Genomic DNA, 20,850 nt, shown 5'->3' on the forward strand with positions numbered 1-20,850 from the left:
GCACAGCAGACTTAAGAGCTAGACAGCGACGCGTTCTGTCCTCGTTGTGCGAAGATCGCAGTGAATTAGCAGGAGCAAAATAACCTAGAGGGGCCATAAATTAAAACCCAATCTGCCCGAGCGTCGTTTGCGAGGCTAATATATCGCAGCTGACGTGCCATCAGGAAGCCCTGCCTCTAACGCATAAGCAGGACCAGGTGCCTGCCGCTTGATGCTGTTGTTAAATGCACGAGGGGTGAATGGGTTGTTCCCGTTTAGTAATGGCTTGCAATCTGACCGAAACTGACAAACTAATCAGGTAAGGTCCACTAAGCGATGTAGCTCTTTTTCAAAGTGTTCTGGCCACAGATTATAGCTCAACGAAGTGGCTTATCATGTGGAAATGTATAGCAGCCAAATACTCTTAAGCGTGTTTCTCAATGTGGAGGGGAAAAACCGGAGGAGCAGAGAAAAATCAACACTACCACGGGGAGAACATGCAAAAACCAAATATGCAGCAAGTGTCAGGGTCAGGGTCAAACCCACGACCTCCTGCATACCAGGCGAGGGAGCTTGGTATATCGTTGAAAGTATGTTCAAGATTCGTATATGCCAGACAAACTGTAGCATACTCTTTGGTTCTTTCGGTAAAGTCACGTAGGTATAAAATAAAAATAAATCACGACGTTTCGGGCGCAACACAAGCGTCCATCATCAGGTGGGAAAGCATGGTCTGCTGCTGAGGCAGACTGTTTTAAAAGGTTTGAAAGTGGTGTAGCCCAAGGGTCATAAAGAAGTGGCCGGGGCTAGTGATGTTAATGTGAGAAATTAGCATGTAACTGTAAGATAGGAGAGTGGCCTTCGAGACGAGGGAGTGCAACCCAACGGGTGCAATCCAAAGGACATGGGAGTGCAATCCAAAGGCATGAGAATGCAATGCAAAGGACATGTAAGTATGAGAGATCTAAGAGAGGCATAGAGAGACAGAGTCGGAAATAACAGCTGACATAGGCAGCTAGGATGGAAACATCAGTCAGTTAAGACTTTACCTGGTTAATAACGTCCTTACAATGATTGCTCAGTTTGTACCCATCCTCTCGGTTGAAGTTGTCTCAATATTTGGATGGCTTCATGAACAAATCTATGAAGGTAGCCGGTAAGTTTGCAGAGTACCTTCGTTTTGGAAAAATCTATTTCGTGAGCCCACAGCGTGAAAACAATGATCGGCAACGGCCGATATATTGGTCCTACCGTGTTTCAGATCTGCCTTGTGTTCACGAACGCGGTCCGAGACATGTCGTTTCACCAATGTAACTGCTGCCGCAACCACAACTCAGTTTGTAGACACTAGGGGATTGCATGTCAGGAATCACATCCTTTACAGATGGGATCAAATCACGGATTTTATGTAGTGTTGAAACGAACCTGGATCTTGTGTTTGTTTAAGATTTGAGAAATATTTTTGGTAACCCCTATGTACGGTAAAGTGATGGTTTTGGTTGGATCCTCAGAAGGTTGTCTCCGCATGGCTGGGGACAGCTTTGCGGATTGTACGGTCCGAGTATCCGTTCATTCTGAGGGCTTGGTGTACGTGCTCCAACTCACTGGTTAGGTGGTGGTCGGAGATGCACACACATGAACATTATGCTAATCTCTCACATTAACATAGCCACTTCCATGCCATTATCGAGGCCGCTCCTAGCTTACTTTTACATGCTAATCTCACATTAACATCACTAACCTCGGGCACTTCTTTATAACCCTTGGGCTACATCCATTTCAAACCTTTTAAAAGTCTGCCTCGGCAGCAGATCATGCTTTCCCACCTGATGACGGACGCTTGTGTTGCGCCCGAAACATCGTAATTAATTTTATACCTACGTGACTTTACCGAAAGAACCAAAGAGTATGGATTCCTGCAGTCACGAAAGCTTCAAATCAAAACTGTAGCATACCTGAACTAGTGAAAGTCTGAAAATGTATAATGTGCAACTGTAAATAAAAATAATTTAACTGTGAAAAGACACACATTAAAAGCCAATCCCATCCTCCACCAGCAGTAGCTCTGCAGTTTCAGCTTTTCACCCAAAAGAAACCAAACCGCCATTACGTTCTTCACATTTATTAAAATATAATTCCACTGGGGTGCAGGGGTAGCTTTGAATGTTATACACATGATGAACACTAATGTTTGATATACAGTACTGGATTTTCAATCCTTACATATCCAAAAGCACCACTGCATTAGGCCTATCCAAGTATATTATAACTCATTATTTCACATTAAAATTACAATTTGAACTGTACATAAGCAACATATAAACCTGTTAACAGGAAAAATGTATTGCTTTATAATATTAACAGGAAATCCTGTTAATATTCTAAAGCAATACATTTGTTTTTAAAGTAATGATACTTTAACTAAAATTTCGTTTTAATAACTTAATAAAACTGACATTACTTAAAAGTAACCTATTATCACCATTTATTCATTCCCACTAAAAACAGGGCATTAAAGTTGATTCATCACAGCCAAGATGTTTGGCATTTGCTTTTCAAGTAATTACAGTATATGGCTCTGTACAAGTCTATCTAAATGAGTTCTAATGTACAGCATACAATTTAGTGCATTGCATAGATCAAGTACAGTATCCTGTATTTTTTTTAAAAACAAGCTTCACAAGGTTAAATATGTAATCGATGTGAATAAAGATAAAAAAATTGGTATACAATTAATAAACATGCAAGTGTATGCTGCAAGAATTTTTTTTTACACCAAGTTAAATTCTTACAATTGCTTTGTACAATATAAACATCGTAATTCGATTTTTCAAATGGTCCAAAGGGAATATAAAAAATTACTACAGCAGAGCCAACGTTTATAAGCAGACACCAAATCCCAAGGCTCCAACAAGCAACCACAACACAAGCAAACTCATATGCAACAATAAGAAGATTCAACGGTTCAAGCTAAACTCAGTTTACAATTTTTGGAAGTGTTGTTTTTGCATTGTTGAAGATTCTAAGGTTAACAGTTATTTTGATTAGCAAACACATTAATGCTGACCTTTTTACATACATTACATCAAAGCTTGATTAGTGCCGTGAGTAAACATTTCTGCAGCTGTCATTCTTAGTTTGGTTTAAATATGCATAGTGGTCCTTAGTCTGCGGTTCAAATGTAATGAATAATGCAAAATCTGCCAAAAATTGCAATGTTTAATCAAAAAGAATACCTCTTGTCCCACATATGCACAAGTTGTCCATTACCCACGAAATGTAATATACTCAAAGCATAACTATTTCGTATTGTATATATTTATATTAGTTCATGACACAATCAAAGTTACCACCAAAAATCGCAACACTACCCCACACCAATTTTATCTCCAACAATAAATGGCATACAATTAAGGATTCTCGTATTATACGCCATTCGTCTTTCGTACACGTATATAACCTTAGCACCAATGTAAAAAGCTGCCTTGAGACTCGCTATCGTCCATCAACTGTCATCGAGGTTAAGACGTCGCTGAGGGATGAGCGAGGGCTCCCCACGGGAAGACAGGGAGCCACCCGGTCCCGCTCGCACTGGGACCGCAGGTGCGAGGCCCAGACGCAGCTCCCCAGGGGTCCGGAACAGGTGATCCACCAACATATTCGGGATGTGGGTGCTCTTTGGCGTGCCGGCCTGGGGCTGTACGAAAACAAAACAAAAAGTTTTCAGAGGAATCAAAAACCCAAGAAAGTGAAGGTGACCCTGACAAGACCATGGGCTTAGAGACACTGCTGAATAATCAAAATATGATACATATTTAATCCATTCGACAATTCATATGTATTTGAACAGATTGGATTGTAGTTGGAGCAAAATATACAGCCTGCTAGATGACGCCACTCTCCAAGCAGTGTCAGTTATTGGGGTTGTTTCACCATATTTCACATTGGTCAGTTTGGGGATTGTGAAGGTGGAGTTGGGGGCCTAGAACTCGATCATCCAATCACTTGACACTGTTATAAGTCATGGTCGGGAACTGAACTCGGGTCACTGGTTTCACAGAGCAGTGAACCTACTGCTGTTTCTTATTTGCATTTCTTAATTAAAACCTTCAAATATACACGAGGAACCATCAAATAAGAAATTAAGGATTTGAGAATTGTCTAAGCAGGCTTACCGAGTGCATGATAACGGTAAAGGGCTGGCCTTGGTGTGCCTGCAGCGCTGGTGACAGCGGCTTGGGCATCTCCTCATAATTTGACTGAGGTGATAACGGCGCCTTGATGAGTGCCAAGGGAGAACACGCAGACGGGGACAGCTGTACGCCTTGCTGCATTCGTATCCCAGTGAGTGTTGGCAAGCAGAACGCCAGCATAGGATGAGAACCTGTGCAATTATTAAACAAAGAAATGACACACATTAAAATGTAAGTTAATTATTTATAAACATTGGCAGATTACGTAGCCTGAAAATGTATAAAAGAACCCCATTATAATGTTCAATTAATCACAATGTTTTGAGGGTTCAAGTTTATATTCTAACCACGTGAGAACGACACACAGGAAATTCAAAAATTTTAAGTGACCTGGAGGTCACCAAAATGACAAAATCTAAACAAATTAAATCAAGTACAGAAATGAAGCAAATACAAATGGCAACAAAAACAGGTCACGTGAGAAATAAAAAAAAAACATAAATCAATGTTATATCATAAATTCCCTGCAGCGCAAGTTAACTTGGGCAGAATGTTAAGACTGATTAATAGTATAATTACAAATAAAGTTATGGACACGTTAAACAGATATAGTATAGGGTGACTACTGTACTAATACGTAAGCAAGGATGCATGTACAAAGCATGTGCTTTGTACCTTGCAAAATTGAGATCTTAGGATACAGATTTATCAGCAGGTGAAAAGCCAACAATGATTAATACATTTTTGGTCTGCAGCAAGAGTTGTAAGAAATTCCACATCATGGTCAAGTACCTGCAGGTGGAGAAATGTAATAGTACTGGTTGGGTATGGCCTTAAGCCCATTAGCTTTGCCCTGGCCAGATTCCTGAGGGCTGGTCACCGAGGTGAAGGGTATGGAGTTCATGTATCCCACAGGCTGGAATCCCTGGACACACAATAGAACAACATTTTTAACACGAGTATTTGCTCGCATTTTGACAATCTGAGCCACAAAAATATTATGCAAATATTTTACATGAACAGTATTTACCAAGCACATGTTTTTCCTTTTCCATGTGCTGTAAATAATGTATGATTCCAAACTAAATTATTCAACTGGATATGCAGTGATTCGTGAGCCATTTCATCTACAATACAAACCAAACTTGTTTTAAGCAAACACACATCGGACATGGTGGCACATACCTAATTCAGCACTTTGGAAGCGAGGGTTGCATTTTACAACTTTGCTAAACTTCCAACCCCACCTAACTGGGAGTTAGCCAGAAGATGGCAGTATACTAAGTGGATTTAACTCGTCTTTTTGGAGATTTCAGTATTAGCCTCTTGTGTAGATTCTCAGGGAACTCGTGTCCTTCCAAAAGCCAAATCTCAGGTCAAACATCTCCTAAAAAAGTATCAAGACTTATTCCGGACTATCATGGATATAAAAAAATTCATATTATTATGACATTATCACAAATCATTTTTTAAGATGTAAAAACAAGTGTGAAAACGTTACACTTAAACATCGCCCATCCCGGGTTTTTTCCCATCGCGGATTTGACTATTCACGTAATTGTATTGAGGTATAGTTTTCCACTCTCACCCCTGTGACTTGACCATTTGCAGTTGACCACGGGATTCCTGTATGCATCGTAAAGAAGTACAGTATTGTACTCTAATTGCTGTCGCAGAATGCACACGCCACCACCATCATAGTAGATACAATTATTTATAGTTTGTTTAAATTGCATATTTACTGTATGCGTTTGTTTTGTCATTCTATACATTTACAGTACAAGTTATATTTAACGCTGTAGAAAATATTAATATTTAACATACAAAAATACTTTCCGTTTTCATGTTTGGGTTAACGTAGTGTAACGTAAAACGAGGGGGTGTCGTATTACGATCTGCGAACCAAACAGTTTTCCCATATGCTTTTAAGTTTGCGGATCGCGGATTTGCAGACTGCGGCTATTTTAAAGAACAGAACCCCCACGGATGGGCAAGTCTTTGGTGTGCCATCAATGTAGTAGGGAGTTAAGGAACCTCACATTTATGAAGACCATGTTGTTTTCACATGCAGCCGGTATTTTTGCTGTACTTGGTGCTTGTGGATTAAGGGATGGCTGCTTGACTTTTTGTTGGGAAGTGACCTTTGCCTCCAAACCACATGTCGACTTCTCATGATATTCACATGGAGGAGAGGAGCCATTTTTCTCGGTCACACGTCCAATTACGGAGTTTGTACTGCTCACCACCTGCAAAAAAAAAGGCCAATTCTTATAAGTTTTATACTTAAATAACACAATGAATAATTTACCTGTGAAACTGTGAAATAAGCATTGCAATTAAAATAAATTTTATTTTAATTGCAATTTTCACTTTAAACGTATCAGTCCGTACAAGTCGTACACAAACTACAAGATACAAAGTAATAGCTCTAAAATATGCCTATGTGAAGGAACATATACTGTATTGCGAAGACAAAGAAAACAAAGTATCCTTGTCCATAACAAAAAAAATGGAAATGATGCGTGCACACACCTGGGCTTGAGATACAGATGCAGCGTGCCGCACTTTGCCTGTCGGTGCCTGGGCCTCTGTCAGCGGCTTTGCGTGCTGCCTCAAGTTCTGGCTTGCCACTCCCTCGCTGGGCCTGCACGCGTCAGCACCGCCAGACAAGCGTTTACGCTTGTGCATTTATAGGAAAAAGCGCAGCTTAATGCGGTAAGGAATTTAGGAATCTGAAGGCGAAGTTTGAGCGCTGCTAATAAGCCAGTGCTCACGCAACTGGAAAATGTTTTTGTTTGTTGTCGGTATCTATTAAATAAAAAAAATAAAACTAGTCAGTAAATCTATACCTTACTAATTTTTTTCAACGTACCACTTGATAAAACTGTCATTATACTTACTGTGCTTCCAGGTGTAACTTGCAAATAGTTGCCAGCTGGTCCATTCTGCTTAGATCGTTTAGCCCAAGACAGCAGGCATCTGCAAGCACATTAAGTAAACACATTAAATACTATACGGAGCAACAACCATGTCAACAGTACTTTATAACCACGATGACATCCGATCGAAGTTAAGTTTCAACCATTCTTTTTATACATGCGTGAACAAACATAACTATTATCTTCATGATAATTGGTTCTTTACCCTTCTATCTGGCAACAAAACTGACACCTTTTTACAAGGAGTCATGTTTGCATAGACCGCAATACCTGCAGTCATAATACAAACAAAAGAACATAACTCTGATAATGTGCACTGTCCTTGAAGTTGATTGGTCCACACCCGAGACAGCTTTCCTTAGAGCCTAGTCTCATATGGGTTGGACCAGATGACGCCAAAAGGCGCACAACTCAAAGACAATGCACCATCAGAGTATGAGAGCTCGGGGCAAGCATCTACACTATGGGAACCTCATTTGCCAGTAAAAATATGATAATTGGTTCTTTACCCTTCTATCTGGCAACAAAACTGACACCTTTTTTTACAAGGAGTCATGTTTGCATAGACCGCAATACCTGCAGTCATAATACAAACAAAAGAACATAACTCTGATAATGTGCACTGTCCTTGAAGTTGATTGGTCCACACCCGAGACAGCTTTCCTTAGAGCCTAGTCTCATATGGGTTGGACCAGATGACGCCAAAAGGCGCACAACTCAAAGACAATGCACCATCAGAGTATGAGAGCTCGGGGCAAGCATCTACACTATGGGAACCTCATTTGCCAGTAAAAATATGATAATTGGTTCTTTACCCTTCTATCTGGCAACAAAACTGACACCTTTTTACAAGGAGTCATGTTTGCATAGACCGCAATACCTGCAGTCATAATACAAACAAAAGAACATAACTCTGATAATGTGCACTGTCCTTGAAGTTGATTGGTCCACACCCGAGACAGCTTTCCTTAGAGCCTAGTCTCATATGGGTTGGACCAGATGACGCCAAAAGGCGCACAACTCAAAGACAATGCACCATCAGAGTATGAGAGCTCGGGGCAAGCATCTACACTATGGGAACCTCATTTGCCAGTAAAAATATGATAATTGGTTCTTTACCCTTCTATCTGGCAACAAAACTGACACCTTTTTACAAGGAGTCATGTTTGCATAGACCGCAATACCTGCAGTCATAATACAAACAAAAGAACATAACTCTGATAATGTGCACTGTCCTTGAAGTTGATTGGTCCACACCCGAGACAGCTTTCCTTAGAGCCTAGTCTCATATGGGTTGGACCAGATGACGCCAAAAGGCGCACAACTCAAAGACAATGCACCATCAGAGTATGAGAGCTCGGGGCAAGCATCTACACTATGGGAACCTCATTTGCCAGTAAAAATATGATAATTGGTTCTTTACCCTTCTATCTGGCAACAAAACTGACACCTTTTTACAAGGAGTCATGTTTGCATAGACCGCAATACCTGCAGTCATAATACAAACAAAAGAACATAACTCTGATAATGTGCACTGTCCTTGAAGTTGATTGGTCCACACCCGAGACAGCTTTCCTTAGAGCCTAGTCTCATATGGGTTGGACCAGATGACGCCAAAAGGCGCACAACTCAAAGACAATGCACCATCAGAGTATGAGAGCTCGGGGCAAGCATCTACACTATGGGAACCTCATTTGCCAGTAAAAATATGATAATTGGTTCTTTACCCTTCTATCTGGCAACAAAACTGACACCTTTTTACAAGGAGTCATGTTTGCATAGACCGCAATACCTGCAGTCATAATACAAACAAAAGAACATAACTCTGATAATGTGCACTGTCCTTGAAGTTGATTGGTCCACACCCGAGACAGCTTTCCTTAGAGCCTAGTCTCATATGGGTTGGACCAGATGACGCCAAAAGGCGCACAACTCAAAGACAATGCACCATCAGAGTATGAGAGCTCGGGGCAAGCATCTACACTATGGGAACCTCATTTGCCAGTAAAAATATGATAATTGGTTCTTTACCCTTCTATCTGGCAACAAAACTGACACCTTTTTACAAGGAGTCATGTTTGCATAGACCGCAATACCTGCAGTCATAATACAAACAAAAGAACATAACTCTGATAATGTGCACTGTCCTTGAAGTTGATTGGTCCACACCCGAGACAGCTTTCCTTAGAGCCTAGTCTCATATGGGTTGGACCAGATGACGCCAAAAGGCGCACAACTCAAAGACAATGCACCATCAGAGTATGAGAGCTCGGGGCAAGCATCTACACTATGGGAACCTCATTTGCCAGTAAAAATATGATAATTGGTTCTTTACCCTTCTATCTGGCAACAAAACTGACACCTTTTTACAAGGAGTCATGTTTGCATAGACCGCAATACCTGCAGTCATAATACAAACAAAAGAACATAACTCTGATAATGTGCACTGTCCTTGAAGTTGATTGGTCCACACCCGAGACAGCTTTCCTTAGAGCCTAGTCTCATATGGGTTGGACCAGATGACGCCAAAAGGCGCACAACTCAAAGACAATGCACCATCAGAGTATGAGAGCTCGGGGCAAGCATCTACACTATGGGAACCTCATTTGCCAGTAAAAATATGATAATTGGTTCTTTACCCTTCTATCTGGCAACAAAACTGACACCTTTTTACAAGGAGTCATGTTTGCATAGACCGCAATACCTGCAGTCATAATACAAACAAAAGAACATAACTCTGATAATGTGCACTGTCCTTGAAGTTGATTGGTCCACACCCGAGACAGCTTTCCTTAGAGCCTAGTCTCATATGGGTTGGACCAGATGACGCCAAAAGGCGCACAACTCAAAGACAATGCACCATCAGAGTATGAGAGCTCGGGGCAAGCATCTACACTATGGGAACCTCATTTGCCAGTAAAAATATGATAATTGGTTCTTTACCCTTCTATCTGGCAACAAAACTGACACCTTTTTACAAGGAGTCATGTTTGCATAGACCGCAATACCTGCAGTCATAATACAAACAAAAGAACATAACTCTGATAATGTGCACTGTCCTTGAAGTTGATTGGTCCACACCCGAGACAGCTTTCCTTAGAGCCTAGTCTCATATGGGTTGGACCAGATGACGCCAAAAGGCGCACAACTCAAAGACAATGCACCATCAGAGTATGAGAGCTCGGGGCAAGCATCTACACTATGGGAACCTCATTTGCCAGTAAAAATATGATAATTGGTTCTTTACCCTTCTATCTGGCAACAAAACTGACACCTTTTTACAAGGAGTCATGTTTGCATAGACCGCAATACCTGCAGTCATAATACAAACAAAAGAACATAACTCTGATCAGAGTTATGTTCTTTTGTTTGTATTATGACTGCAGGTATTGCGGTCTATGCAAACATGACTCCTTGTAAAAAGGTGTCAGTTTTGTTGCCAGATAGAAGGGTAAAGAACCAATTATCATATTTTTACTGGCAAATGAGGTTCCCATAGTGTAGATGCTTGCCCCGAGCTCTCATACTCTGATGGTGCATTGTCTTTGAGTTGTGCGCCTTTTGGCGTCATCTGGTCCAACCCATATGAGACTAGGCTCTAAGGAAAGCTGTCTCGGGTGTGGACCAATCAACTTCAAGGACAGTGCACATTATCAGAGTTATGTTCTTTTGTTTGTATTATGACTGCAGGTATTGCGGTCTATGCAAACATGACTCCTTGTAAAAAGGTGTCAGTTTTGTTGCCAGATAGAAGGGTAAAGAACCAATTATCATATTTTTACTGGCAAATGAGGTTCCCATAGTGTAGATGCTTGCCCCGAGCTCTCATACTCTGATGGTGCATTGTCTTTGAGTTGTGCGCCTTTTGGCGTCATCTGGTCCAACCCATATGAGACTAGGCTCTAAGGAAAGCTGTCTCGGGTGTGGACCAATCAACTTCAAGGACAGTGCACATTATCAGAGTTATGTTCTTTTGTTTGTATTATGACTGCAGGTATTGCGGTCTATGCAAACATGACTCCTTGTAAAAAGGTGTCAGTTTTGTTGCCAGATAGAAGGGTAAAGAACCAATTATCATATTTTTACTGGCAAATGAGGTTCCCATAGTGTAGATGCTTGCCCCGAGCTCTCATACTCTGATGGTGCATTGTCTTTGAGTTGTGCGCCTTTTGGCGTCATCTGGTCCAACCCATATGAGACTAGGCTCTAAGGAAAGCTGTCTCGGGTGTGGACCAATCAACTTCAAGGACAGTGCACATTATCAGAGTTATGTTCTTTTGTTTGTATTATGACTGCAGGTATTGCGGTCTATGCAAACATGACTCCTTGTAAAAAGGTGTCAGTTTTGTTGCCAGATAGAAGGGTAAAGAACCAATTATCATATTTTTACTGGCAAATGAGGTTCCCATAGTGTAGATGCTTGCCCCGAGCTCTCATACTCTGATGGTGCATTGTCTTTGAGTTGTGCGCCTTTTGGCGTCATCTGGTCCAACCCATATGAGACTAGGCTCTAAGGAAAGCTGTCTCGGGTGTGGACCAATCAACTTCAAGGACAGTGCACATTATCAGAGTTATGTTCTTTTGTTTGTATTATGACTGCAGGTATTGCGGTCTATGCAAACATGACTCCTTGTAAAAAGGTGTCAGTTTTGTTGCCAGATAGAAGGGTAAAGAACCAATTATCATATTTTTACTGGCAAATGAGGTTCCCATAGTATTATCTTCATTTTGCAACACCTGCCCAAAATCCTGTTGATGGGGTCTACGTATCACCACAGCAGGATTACATGTGGTGGCACACTTGTAATTGAATCCTTTGGAGGAAAGGGTTAGTGGATCACACAATTTGTGACATTCACAAACCGTCTGGGCTGCGATGTGGCCAGATGGCAATTGGATTGAATCCATCTGTGAGGGTTTTCTCCAGGTATCCTAGGTTTTTCCCATATGCCAAATGTTCATCATTGAAATTAGCACCCCATTGCAGAACCCTCATAAAAAAAAGTTGTAAGGCTCATTGAGGACTTCCTTATTATAAAAATAGAATTATTCACATCTTAGCCTCTTATCTGTTAGCTCTCACTCACCGGAATGACGTTTGATGGGGCTGCATGGCGCCGAGCTGATCTTCCTGTGTTCAGCCTCGATGCCGCTACTGCTGGTTTGAAAAGAGGAGTGGCGCACAAACCCATCACGTGGGACACGACGGGCCATCTTGGGGCTGGACACCTTCACACTCAATACCTCCCCTGCTGCTACTGCTGCTTCACGCACAGTCGCAGTCACAAGTTGTACTGGCACGGCATTGACGACAGCAAATTCTGATGAAAGAGCACAAAATATGCAATTGAGAATTTTTTAAAAGTTAAACACCTCCGACAATATGCAAGTGACCGTTTAATGGCATGCAAACATACAAACAGTGACTGTTATAAATTAAAACAATATCCTCCATTGTTCTGAAGTTCCTTGCACTGTCATCTTTCACACGGATCAGTAAGAGCCAGTGCCAACTGGGTTATGGGTACTCACCGTTGACCTCGGGCAGGTTTTCAGGGCCAACCCACTGGAAGGCAGGCTTGCGCCCTCGATCCTCCATCACCTGCACCTTCTTGATGAGGCTCAGACTCGTCAGCACGTTCGCAATGTCGTATAGCCGTCGGATTTTAGCTGAACATAAAAATTCAAAAACACAATATAAGTACCTGCTGCCACCACACTTCATTACGAGAAACATCACTTGACAAATATATTACAATTTGAACTAGATGTGGTATGTCTGTAAAATGTTTATCCAAAATGAGCACTTGATATTCATGGCTAAATCAAGTTGTTCATTCATGTGGAACCTGGTAACTACAAACCCACATTACCTCCTTAGCGGAAGTTACATTTTTACAAGATAAAAATATACATTAAAATAAAAATATACTTACTCTTAAGCTTGCAGTTGTCTCGAACATCAAACTGGCTTCCTCCCTGCAAGACCTTAGCAGCCATTTCCAGTGATACCACATTGTTCCTCACCACCAGGAATAGCATCACAAACTTCTTGCTCATTTCTTTCAGAGACTTGTCCTTCCGACCACCACCTAATATCACAAAGTGCAGTTTCCAAAGTAATCAAATCAATTGGGTTCTTGTTTATTGATTTAAAAAAAATGTCAAGTTAAATGTTCTAAGAGTCACCAATGCTGACCCCCTTAAGAAATGAATAATCAAAGAGAAAAAGTGCTGCGAAAAAAACCCACCAAATATTTAACCACATGCAACTAAGAAATATTAAAACATGGTTGTTATTATTGCATCCCTTATTCAAACAGGAGATTAAATCAACCCATTGAGACACATGGAACATGCCTCTTTTGCAAGGATGACCTTGGTGAATTAAACATTTAAATGTAATCACAGTACAATGTGAAATTAAATGTTGGCATATCCATAAAAACATGCTGTAAGTTTGTTGTAACATGGGATGTGACTAAAAACAGCAAAACATGCTCCGTACTCGGCTTGGGACGCTTATCCTGCTGCAGCGAGCTGAACTCAGCCTTGGGTGGACGTTTGAGCTCCATCTGACTGTGCACGTTGGAGTCAACGAGCGTACAGGTTTCCGCGTATCGGTCTTGGAAGCGATTGGCGAGGGCGGCGAAGCCCTGCTGCTGGGCAGCTTGGCGCAGCAAGGCGAGTGTGCTTGGCAGTTTGTGCCGCCCATTCCACGAGTAGCGGTTTTTGGCGGCACGACTAACTAGATCCAAGCTCTCCAGGACATTCACAATATCGTATATCCGCCGTCGCTCGACACCTGTCAAACATTGAGGTTTATAAAATAAGAGTTAATAACAGTCGTCGACAAAACTTCTACTGACATTCCTTAAATATTACGCTTATTAGCAGCATGTACATTAACATGTTACCTACATTCACGTACATTTTTTTTTAGGAAAAGAATATTAATTAAAACACAAATTAGGGTATTGAAATGTTATCATTGCTATAATACAAAAAGTTTATTTTTATATACATTTAGAAAAAAACGAACACATTTTTCAATATTTATAGAACCAATCACAAAATGTGTATAATTTAAACAAATTAAATATGCCAACTAGGACTGTACAGCAATGTTCTTCATTTCAAGGCACGCGGGCCCACTGGTGGCCTTGAGTGTGGGCCCCTGATGTGCGGCCGCCAAAAATACACAAACGTGAAAAAACACACCACCTTGCAGGCGGTATGGCAGCCCTCACACTTATGCCTCATATTTACGCGATCCGACCCATAAGAACACTATTATGGATGATATTGGTCGCGAAAGACGTGTTAAGCCGATGCCTTATCGGCAAAAGTGCCCCCCCCCTCCTGAAATAACACTGCTGTACAAGTTCCACTCACTGAGCTCAGCAGCAACTTCATCCAGGGAAATGGTGTAGCGAGAGGTAGATTCTGGGTAGTTTGGATAGCGAGCCAGGAACTTGAGGCAAAGCAGACCCAGGCTTTTTTCTTTTCGGCTGCCAGTTGAGCGCTCAAATTCCTCTCCAAAAAATGTATCCTTAAACCCACACCGGAGAGAGAAAAACCTTCACCACAAAATGTATGCAAGATGTGTGCTGCATTAACAATGTCAGCTCAGACCACAAATAGGTTATTTTCTTTAAGAAAAGCACCAACCCACATCTAATCAATATGATTCTATACTCACTATAATTGTCATTTAGAATAGCTGCAAACAAACCACAATAATGTAAGTATAAACATGGTGCAAACCTGCGAGCTCTCGTCATCCAACTCGTTATCAAGACGCCGAAAGAGAACCTTCTTTCGGTTTTCCAGGTTCCTGATTTCTGGACTGGCCGCACTGATGAGCATCTTTAAATTTGCTGTGGGGGTCAAGGGGTCGGTGCCAGCCTTGGTGGACCACGGGGAAGTACTCCTCCTCCGCTTGGGCGTGACCCAAGGCTCATCTTCGCCGCATGGCGGCTTGGTCGGCGTTCTGTCCCCTTGACAGTTAACGATCTGCAGCGCCAACTCATGCTTGTTTGGAGTCTTTGGGATTTTCCTTATCACGTCGCTTGGCCAGTTTTCCTGGAAAGAATATCGCATTTTCAGCACACTTAGACGTATTGTAGGCGTAAACTTGTGCACAACAATTGGCAACAGCAGCCTGCACTGTTTGTATGTTTACAAGTATGAACCATGAATAAACATTCAGAGATTAATTTAGATGTAACAACACGCAAAGGTTTGTATTGCATGTGTGCAGGCCACTAGCTCAAAAGAACTGAATGTAGCTATTGTATAGACCACTAACTGAAGTAATTGAGAAAATGTGGTCATACCAACAAAATGGCCCCACATTCAGTGCTTTTGAGAACCGAATGTGTTAGTCAATCTATTTCTTTCCAGCTTGAATGTCTGTTGTGATGTATTTTCTCATCACTTACATATATTCATTATAGATTCATTACCCCATTCCAATATATATTAATCAAACATCAAAATAGTTAGTGCAGACAGTGGAATCCTCTGTAGAGTAAATAATTGTCAGTGGTGATTACTCTAAACTGTACAGTATGTAGAACGTACTGCATGGAGTGGTCTGTATTGTGTAGTTAAGTACAAGGTACATAATGTACTGTGTGGATTGTACAGAACAGACTGTGGAGTACGGTGGACCAACCTTCTGTTCTTTGGACCATAGTAGGGTCACCTGGCTCCCAGTATTCTCACTCTCCCCAGAGCTCATTCCTGCACACTTATCAACAACACGCACACTTTATAAATACAAACGTAAACAAAATATTAAAACAATTATAAAAACAACTTCCAGTACGGAATTTATCTCACCTTGATGAATCCGCTTCCTCTATGGGCCCAGGTTAATGCTTAGCAATAAGTTAGCCGCGTTAATTTGCCAAAAGTATACATTCATTGGAAATAAAACCTCGCACAGCCGATAGACGTTTGTGTTAATTGCTGTTGAGTATTAACAATAGTGCAGCCTGCGTTGAGAGTAATGTTATAATCGTTAAGAGGAACTCGGGGTAAGAGATAGCGCCAAATTTGTATTCAAATTCGAAAAAAGCGCCTTTAAAAACACCGTTCCCGCGTTTAAAATTAATCGTCGTGAATTACGAAACACGGGTTGAAGGCAACGCTGTTAAAATACTCGGTGACGACTTCGAAACGTCGTTGATTATTAAAGTTTTAAGAGAGAAACCCCCCCCTCGAATTTGCATAAAGAGAAATAAGAGCGGGAAGAGGGGGAGTGGACGTGTCACTCCTCCTGCTGCTTCCTCTCCCATTGGAACGCTAATGTAGCCCGCGGTTATTGTAATGTAAATACATCGTTAACACAACTAGTGTGTGCGATTCACACACACAAGTAAAGACACAAAGCACCACGTATTATAGTATTATAACGTTATAGTGTCAATCATAACAACGCCGTGGCTACGAACGCGGAGTGTTTGTAGGCGAGCGATGTACCCAAGTCGTCAAGGGTATTAGTAGAAGCTCTTTGGGTCTTTCGGTAAAGTCACGTAGGTAGACAACTAATCGATCACGACGTGCTAGCTACGTTACTTTATCGAAAGACCCAATGAGTATTGATTACTGCAGTCCACGGAAGCTTCAGATGAAGTATTAGAAGCTGGTAAAGAGTAGCGAGTCGAGGCAATCGCAACCTGCCCAACTTTTGGTTAACTACATTTGAGCGGCTACTTGTTTACCACATAAGAGGAACTTAAGTAACCACATATGTGGCGATGAGTGGCCAACATCGACGCCCGGCCGTCTTTGTCTCCCCAAGGCTGATGTTTACACACCGCGCCAGGCTACTCACTTAAGGTTGAGTCCAGAAAGAGTTCAAGATAATCGTCCACTGTTGTTGTGGATCGTTCAGCGGGTAGCGAACTCGTGTGGCCGGGTTCTTAGCGGCAAAAAACTTTGGATAAATCGAAGAAGAAAAAAAACTTCACGAACCTGGTTTTAAAGAAGGCGGCGGCGGCCGCGCACCCCACCCCGCCCGGGCGCTCTACGATGTCCGTGTAAGATCTTCTTCACGCGTTCCTCGTCACCACCACCACCACCACGAGTGAAGAGTTGTGAAGAGAACGAACGAGAGGAAACAGAGCGAAAGAGCGAGCGAATAAGTGGTACTACGAGTGGTTTCTGTACCGCTCGCTCACTCGCTCGCTCCTCTCTCGCCGTCGGTTTTTTTTGGTTTTTCCCGCGCAGCCCTCGCGCCAAACTCGCCTCTCGAAATACGAAAAAAAACACGGCCCCGCCCCCCCCCCACCAGGAAACGCACCAATCACAGGGCGAGGCCTGCAACCGCGTGACCACTATTGCGCGTTACCATTGGTTGGCGCGCGAGGTGGGGGAGGAGTGAAGGGCGGGGGGATGGGGGGGAGGGAGGGCGGGGAGAGGGAGGGGTGAAAGCCCCCGCACCAACCAATAGGAGGGCGCGCGAGGGCCGATCCGGTGGGGGGGAGGGTGTGAGAATGACGTCAATAACAGGCGGGAGTGATGGGGGGGGGGTGATGGGGAAAAGGGGCGGAGCCAAATAGGAGGGCGGTGACGTCGGGCGATGACTCACACGTGGAACCAGTGGGAGGTTTCGCCTCCAAACTCAGTGCCTTTGCCCAGGTGGGAGCCCATACCCAATGCATGACTGGTACAGGGTGGTCCAGATGTATTGTGACCCATACCCCCCTCCAACCCATTTCATTATCTAATACCAAGGCCGTAGCCATGGAGTAAACATTGGGAGGGGATCAAATCTTCCAGGAGGTCTGGGGTCCCCCCCCATAAAAAAATATCTAAATTTGAAAACTAATTTCCTGCCTAAAATATAAAAAAAATTCACTAACACATGGGATGGACTTTTTTAAATTAGTTTTTTACAATAATGTCTAATAGTGTATTGTATTACATTGCTGTTTTTTCTTTTTTACCTTTTCTTGTTTCATTGCATGTAATGGCAAAGATTAGGGATTCATAAAGTACAACCATAACCACAATCATATGAACAGAAATCTATGCATTGTTATATGAAGACAAGTCCAGATATTGTGGCCAAGGTTTAGCGAATTGTTATTTTTATTCACATAGCATCGCAATTATTATTTTGTAAATATTTTTATAGCAATATATTGGGGGGGACATTTTGGGCATATTTGATATATTGGGGGGGATGTGGGGGGGGGTGTGTCCCCCCCAATATATAATATATATATTATAATTACGGCCTTGTCTAAAACTTAATAAAGTAAAATGGTTATAAAAATAAATGAATATGCAAATAGATCAATACAAATTAGGAGTCAATTAATTTGGCGTCACAAGACATCTGGATCACCCTGTAAATTACAATTACAAACGCCAGACGGGGCATGGCATCGCAAATGTGTTTACGTGTCCCTCTACAACTGTCTGCAACACTCTGACATTAGAAGGCCACCGGAACTGTGCACTTTTCATTTCAAATGGAAAACTCACGATCTTAATTTGGAGCTTGTGTCACAGAGACGTTCTCTCTCTGTGTGCCTATGTGTTGCTCTCTCTCTCTATGTATCTTGGTGATATCTGTCTGCTTATATGTCTGTCTATAGTTTTCTGGTTAGATTTTTGTTGCTATTTCATTTATACCTGATGATGATTGCTTGTGTTGCAATCAAAACGTCGTATGCTATTATTTAATTTATTATTTTATCTTTATACGTGACTTTACCGAAAGAACCAAAGAGTGAAAACTCACGAATTTAGGACTGCTTTGTTTGTGTATACGGAAATGGTCATTGCACGAAACATCTATATATATTATTTGGGCTCATTATTGAGTGTGTTGAGTGTTGTTAATTGTGCTCTTGGGCCACTGCCAATGCAGCAGCAGCACCAGCACATGTTAAATGTATAATTACACTAACAGTCCAGTTATATAACACATTTCGCCATTGTATTTACTGTTCATATGAATGAAATCGTGGTGCTGTTGTGGAAATGAAGACGATGTGCGTCTGCCCCATAATGTGAACACAGAAGATCGACCTGAAATAAAATGTAGTGCTTGCAGCTTACAAAGTTGTCTTTCAAAGGTGCCATCATCCACACTGCATTTACTCAGAGTTTCGCTACAACCATAACTCTGCCATGCCACGTATAGTCCTCGCTCTTTGTGATGGACAGATAAAGTGTTAAACGTGTTATTTTACTCATGATATAGTTTTTTTGGGGTTAGATCGCGGAAATATAAATATGTCGTTAAACCCGCCACCACCACCCGACAAAGCCAATTGGTAAGGATTGTCACGTAAACGAAACGTCGTATTCAGATTGTGAATGTTGTGGATTTACCCTCCAACACACCGGTGTGCTGTACTAGTGTAGTGATGTATATTGAGTCACTATGGCGACTAGCGCCAGCTATTGGACGAAGAGTGGTACTGTGCATGTTGGCGTCTCTCTCTGGCACCAGAGTGTGTATGGCATAGAAGCGGATCCTAGGGGGCATGCTTCTGGTAACGGCGAGAGAGAGGGCACTTCAGGATATGACAGTCTGAGTGAACCCGAGAGGGCACGTGACCAGGAGAAAGTAGCGAGGGGGACCAAGGGGTGGCGAGAGGGACACGTGACAGAAGGCCCAGAACCCTCTAGTAGGATCTAGAAGGGGGCGTGGCCGAGGGCGGAGCCAGGCCACGCTCAGGGGCAACAAAGGGAAGTCCCGAGCGCCGATCCGGGCTGGCTTCTGGAATTAACCTGCCGTGCTTTGTCTCCTCGGTCGTCGGTCGTCACGCTCGGCATCGTGGGTCAGGCAGTACGTTACTGACCTGACCCGGTTTTGTAGTTGCCCGTCGTGGTTTAGTCGCTAGTGGAAGTTAGCTAGCACCTATGTCGTTATCCCATACATGTATGTAGTTACCCTGTTGGGGTGTTGTAGTAAACGTGTTGCCTCCAAGTTCTAGTGTGTCTCCGTGGATGCCACTACACTAATAACGAAGTGGCATGTTCTATTTACGTAAGAAACCTTACTAATTGGCTGTGCCGGGTGGTGGCGGTTTTAACGTCACTTTTATATTTACGTGACCTAACCTCCCCCCCCCCAAAAAAAAAATGTGTTATGGATGATATTGGTCGCGAAAGCCTACTTGTTAAACTATGTTATTTTACGACTGCCTCTGGTGCAAAGGTCGCATTTTCAGTTCGATCTCCTTGCGCGACAGTTGAAACAATAGAGTTTGAGTTAGCCCCCTCGAGGGGATATTTGGTCTGCTCTTTCTTTCTCACGCCACAGGCCAAACATCTCGGGAGAGGTGGGAGTCACCCACGCTGTAATCTACCAACAGTATAAACGGGTACGCAACACGTTGCGTATGGTGGGGTGAAGCGTGGGTAACTTACATCTCTCTCAAGATGTTTGGTCTGCGGCGTGGAAGAGTAGACCAAATAGCCTCTAGAAGGGGGCTCTAAGAGCTCCGTCTAGTGGGGGCCCTTCCGCCTAAAGTGGCGTGAGAGAGTAATTGTTATGATGAAAAAACATGAATAGGCTTTACCCTTTCTGGCAATAAAACAGGTGTTAAGGTGTGCAAACACCAAATACTGTAGATACCTATTGCAAGGCATAACGTCTGCATTTACCACAGATGTTGCAAAACGTGTCAACAAACATGCTCTGATAATTCATATATTGTTCTGGCTACACCTCTGCATATGTGGAATTACAGAGCATGCAGGGCTTG

At 42.4% G+C, this 20,850-nt stretch overlaps 1 protein-coding gene across 2 annotated transcripts; it reads right to left on the reverse strand.

Annotated features, from left to right (window-relative positions):
• Positions 1–2,122: 2,122 nt before the first annotated feature.
• LOC144933738 (transcription factor E2F8-like) lies at positions 2,123–17,335 on the reverse strand. 2 transcript variants are annotated; one of them, XM_078858809.1, is made up of 14 exons: positions 17,096–17,335; positions 15,792–15,866; positions 14,879–15,196; positions 14,507–14,663; positions 13,620–13,916; positions 13,048–13,203; positions 12,644–12,781; positions 12,199–12,432; positions 7,073–7,151; positions 6,705–6,816; positions 6,212–6,418; positions 4,965–5,097; positions 4,155–4,363; positions 2,123–3,676 (listed from the first exon to the last, which is right to left on the reverse strand). In XM_078858809.1, exons 2-14 carry the CDS (start codon positions 15,855–15,857, stop codon positions 3,485–3,487), a joined length of 2,298 nt encoding a protein of 765 aa, XP_078714935.1. In that variant the 5' UTR covers positions 15,858–15,866; positions 17,096–17,335; the 3' UTR covers positions 2,123–3,484. The 2 variants fall into 2 exon arrangements, with proteins under 2 accessions (XP_078714935.1, XP_078714936.1); XM_078858810.1 differs by having other exon boundaries at positions 15,792–15,885.
• Between the last annotated feature and the right edge of the window lie 3,515 nt (positions 17,336–20,850).

Source organism: Lampetra fluviatilis, chromosome 8 (assembly GCF_964198595.1).
Source record: "Lampetra fluviatilis chromosome 8, kcLamFluv1.1, whole genome shotgun sequence".
NCBI lineage: Eukaryota > Metazoa > Chordata > Hyperoartia > Petromyzontiformes > Petromyzontidae > Lampetra > Lampetra fluviatilis.

Bases quoted from the DNA above. Each gene is read 5' to 3' on its own strand.
- LOC144933738 (XM_078858809.1), bottom strand. From the start codon at position 15,857: ATGAGCTCTGGGGAGAGTGAGAATACTGGGAGCCAGGTGACCCTACTA. The intron at 6,817-7,072 runs GTAAGTATAATG...TGACGCGTGCAG, and splicing joins AAGTTACACCTGGAAGCACA to GCCCAGCGAGGGAGTGGCAA. The intron at 4,364-4,964 runs GTACTTGACCAT...ATAATTGCACAG, and splicing joins TTACATTTCTCCACCTGCAG to GTTCTCATCCTATGCTGGCG.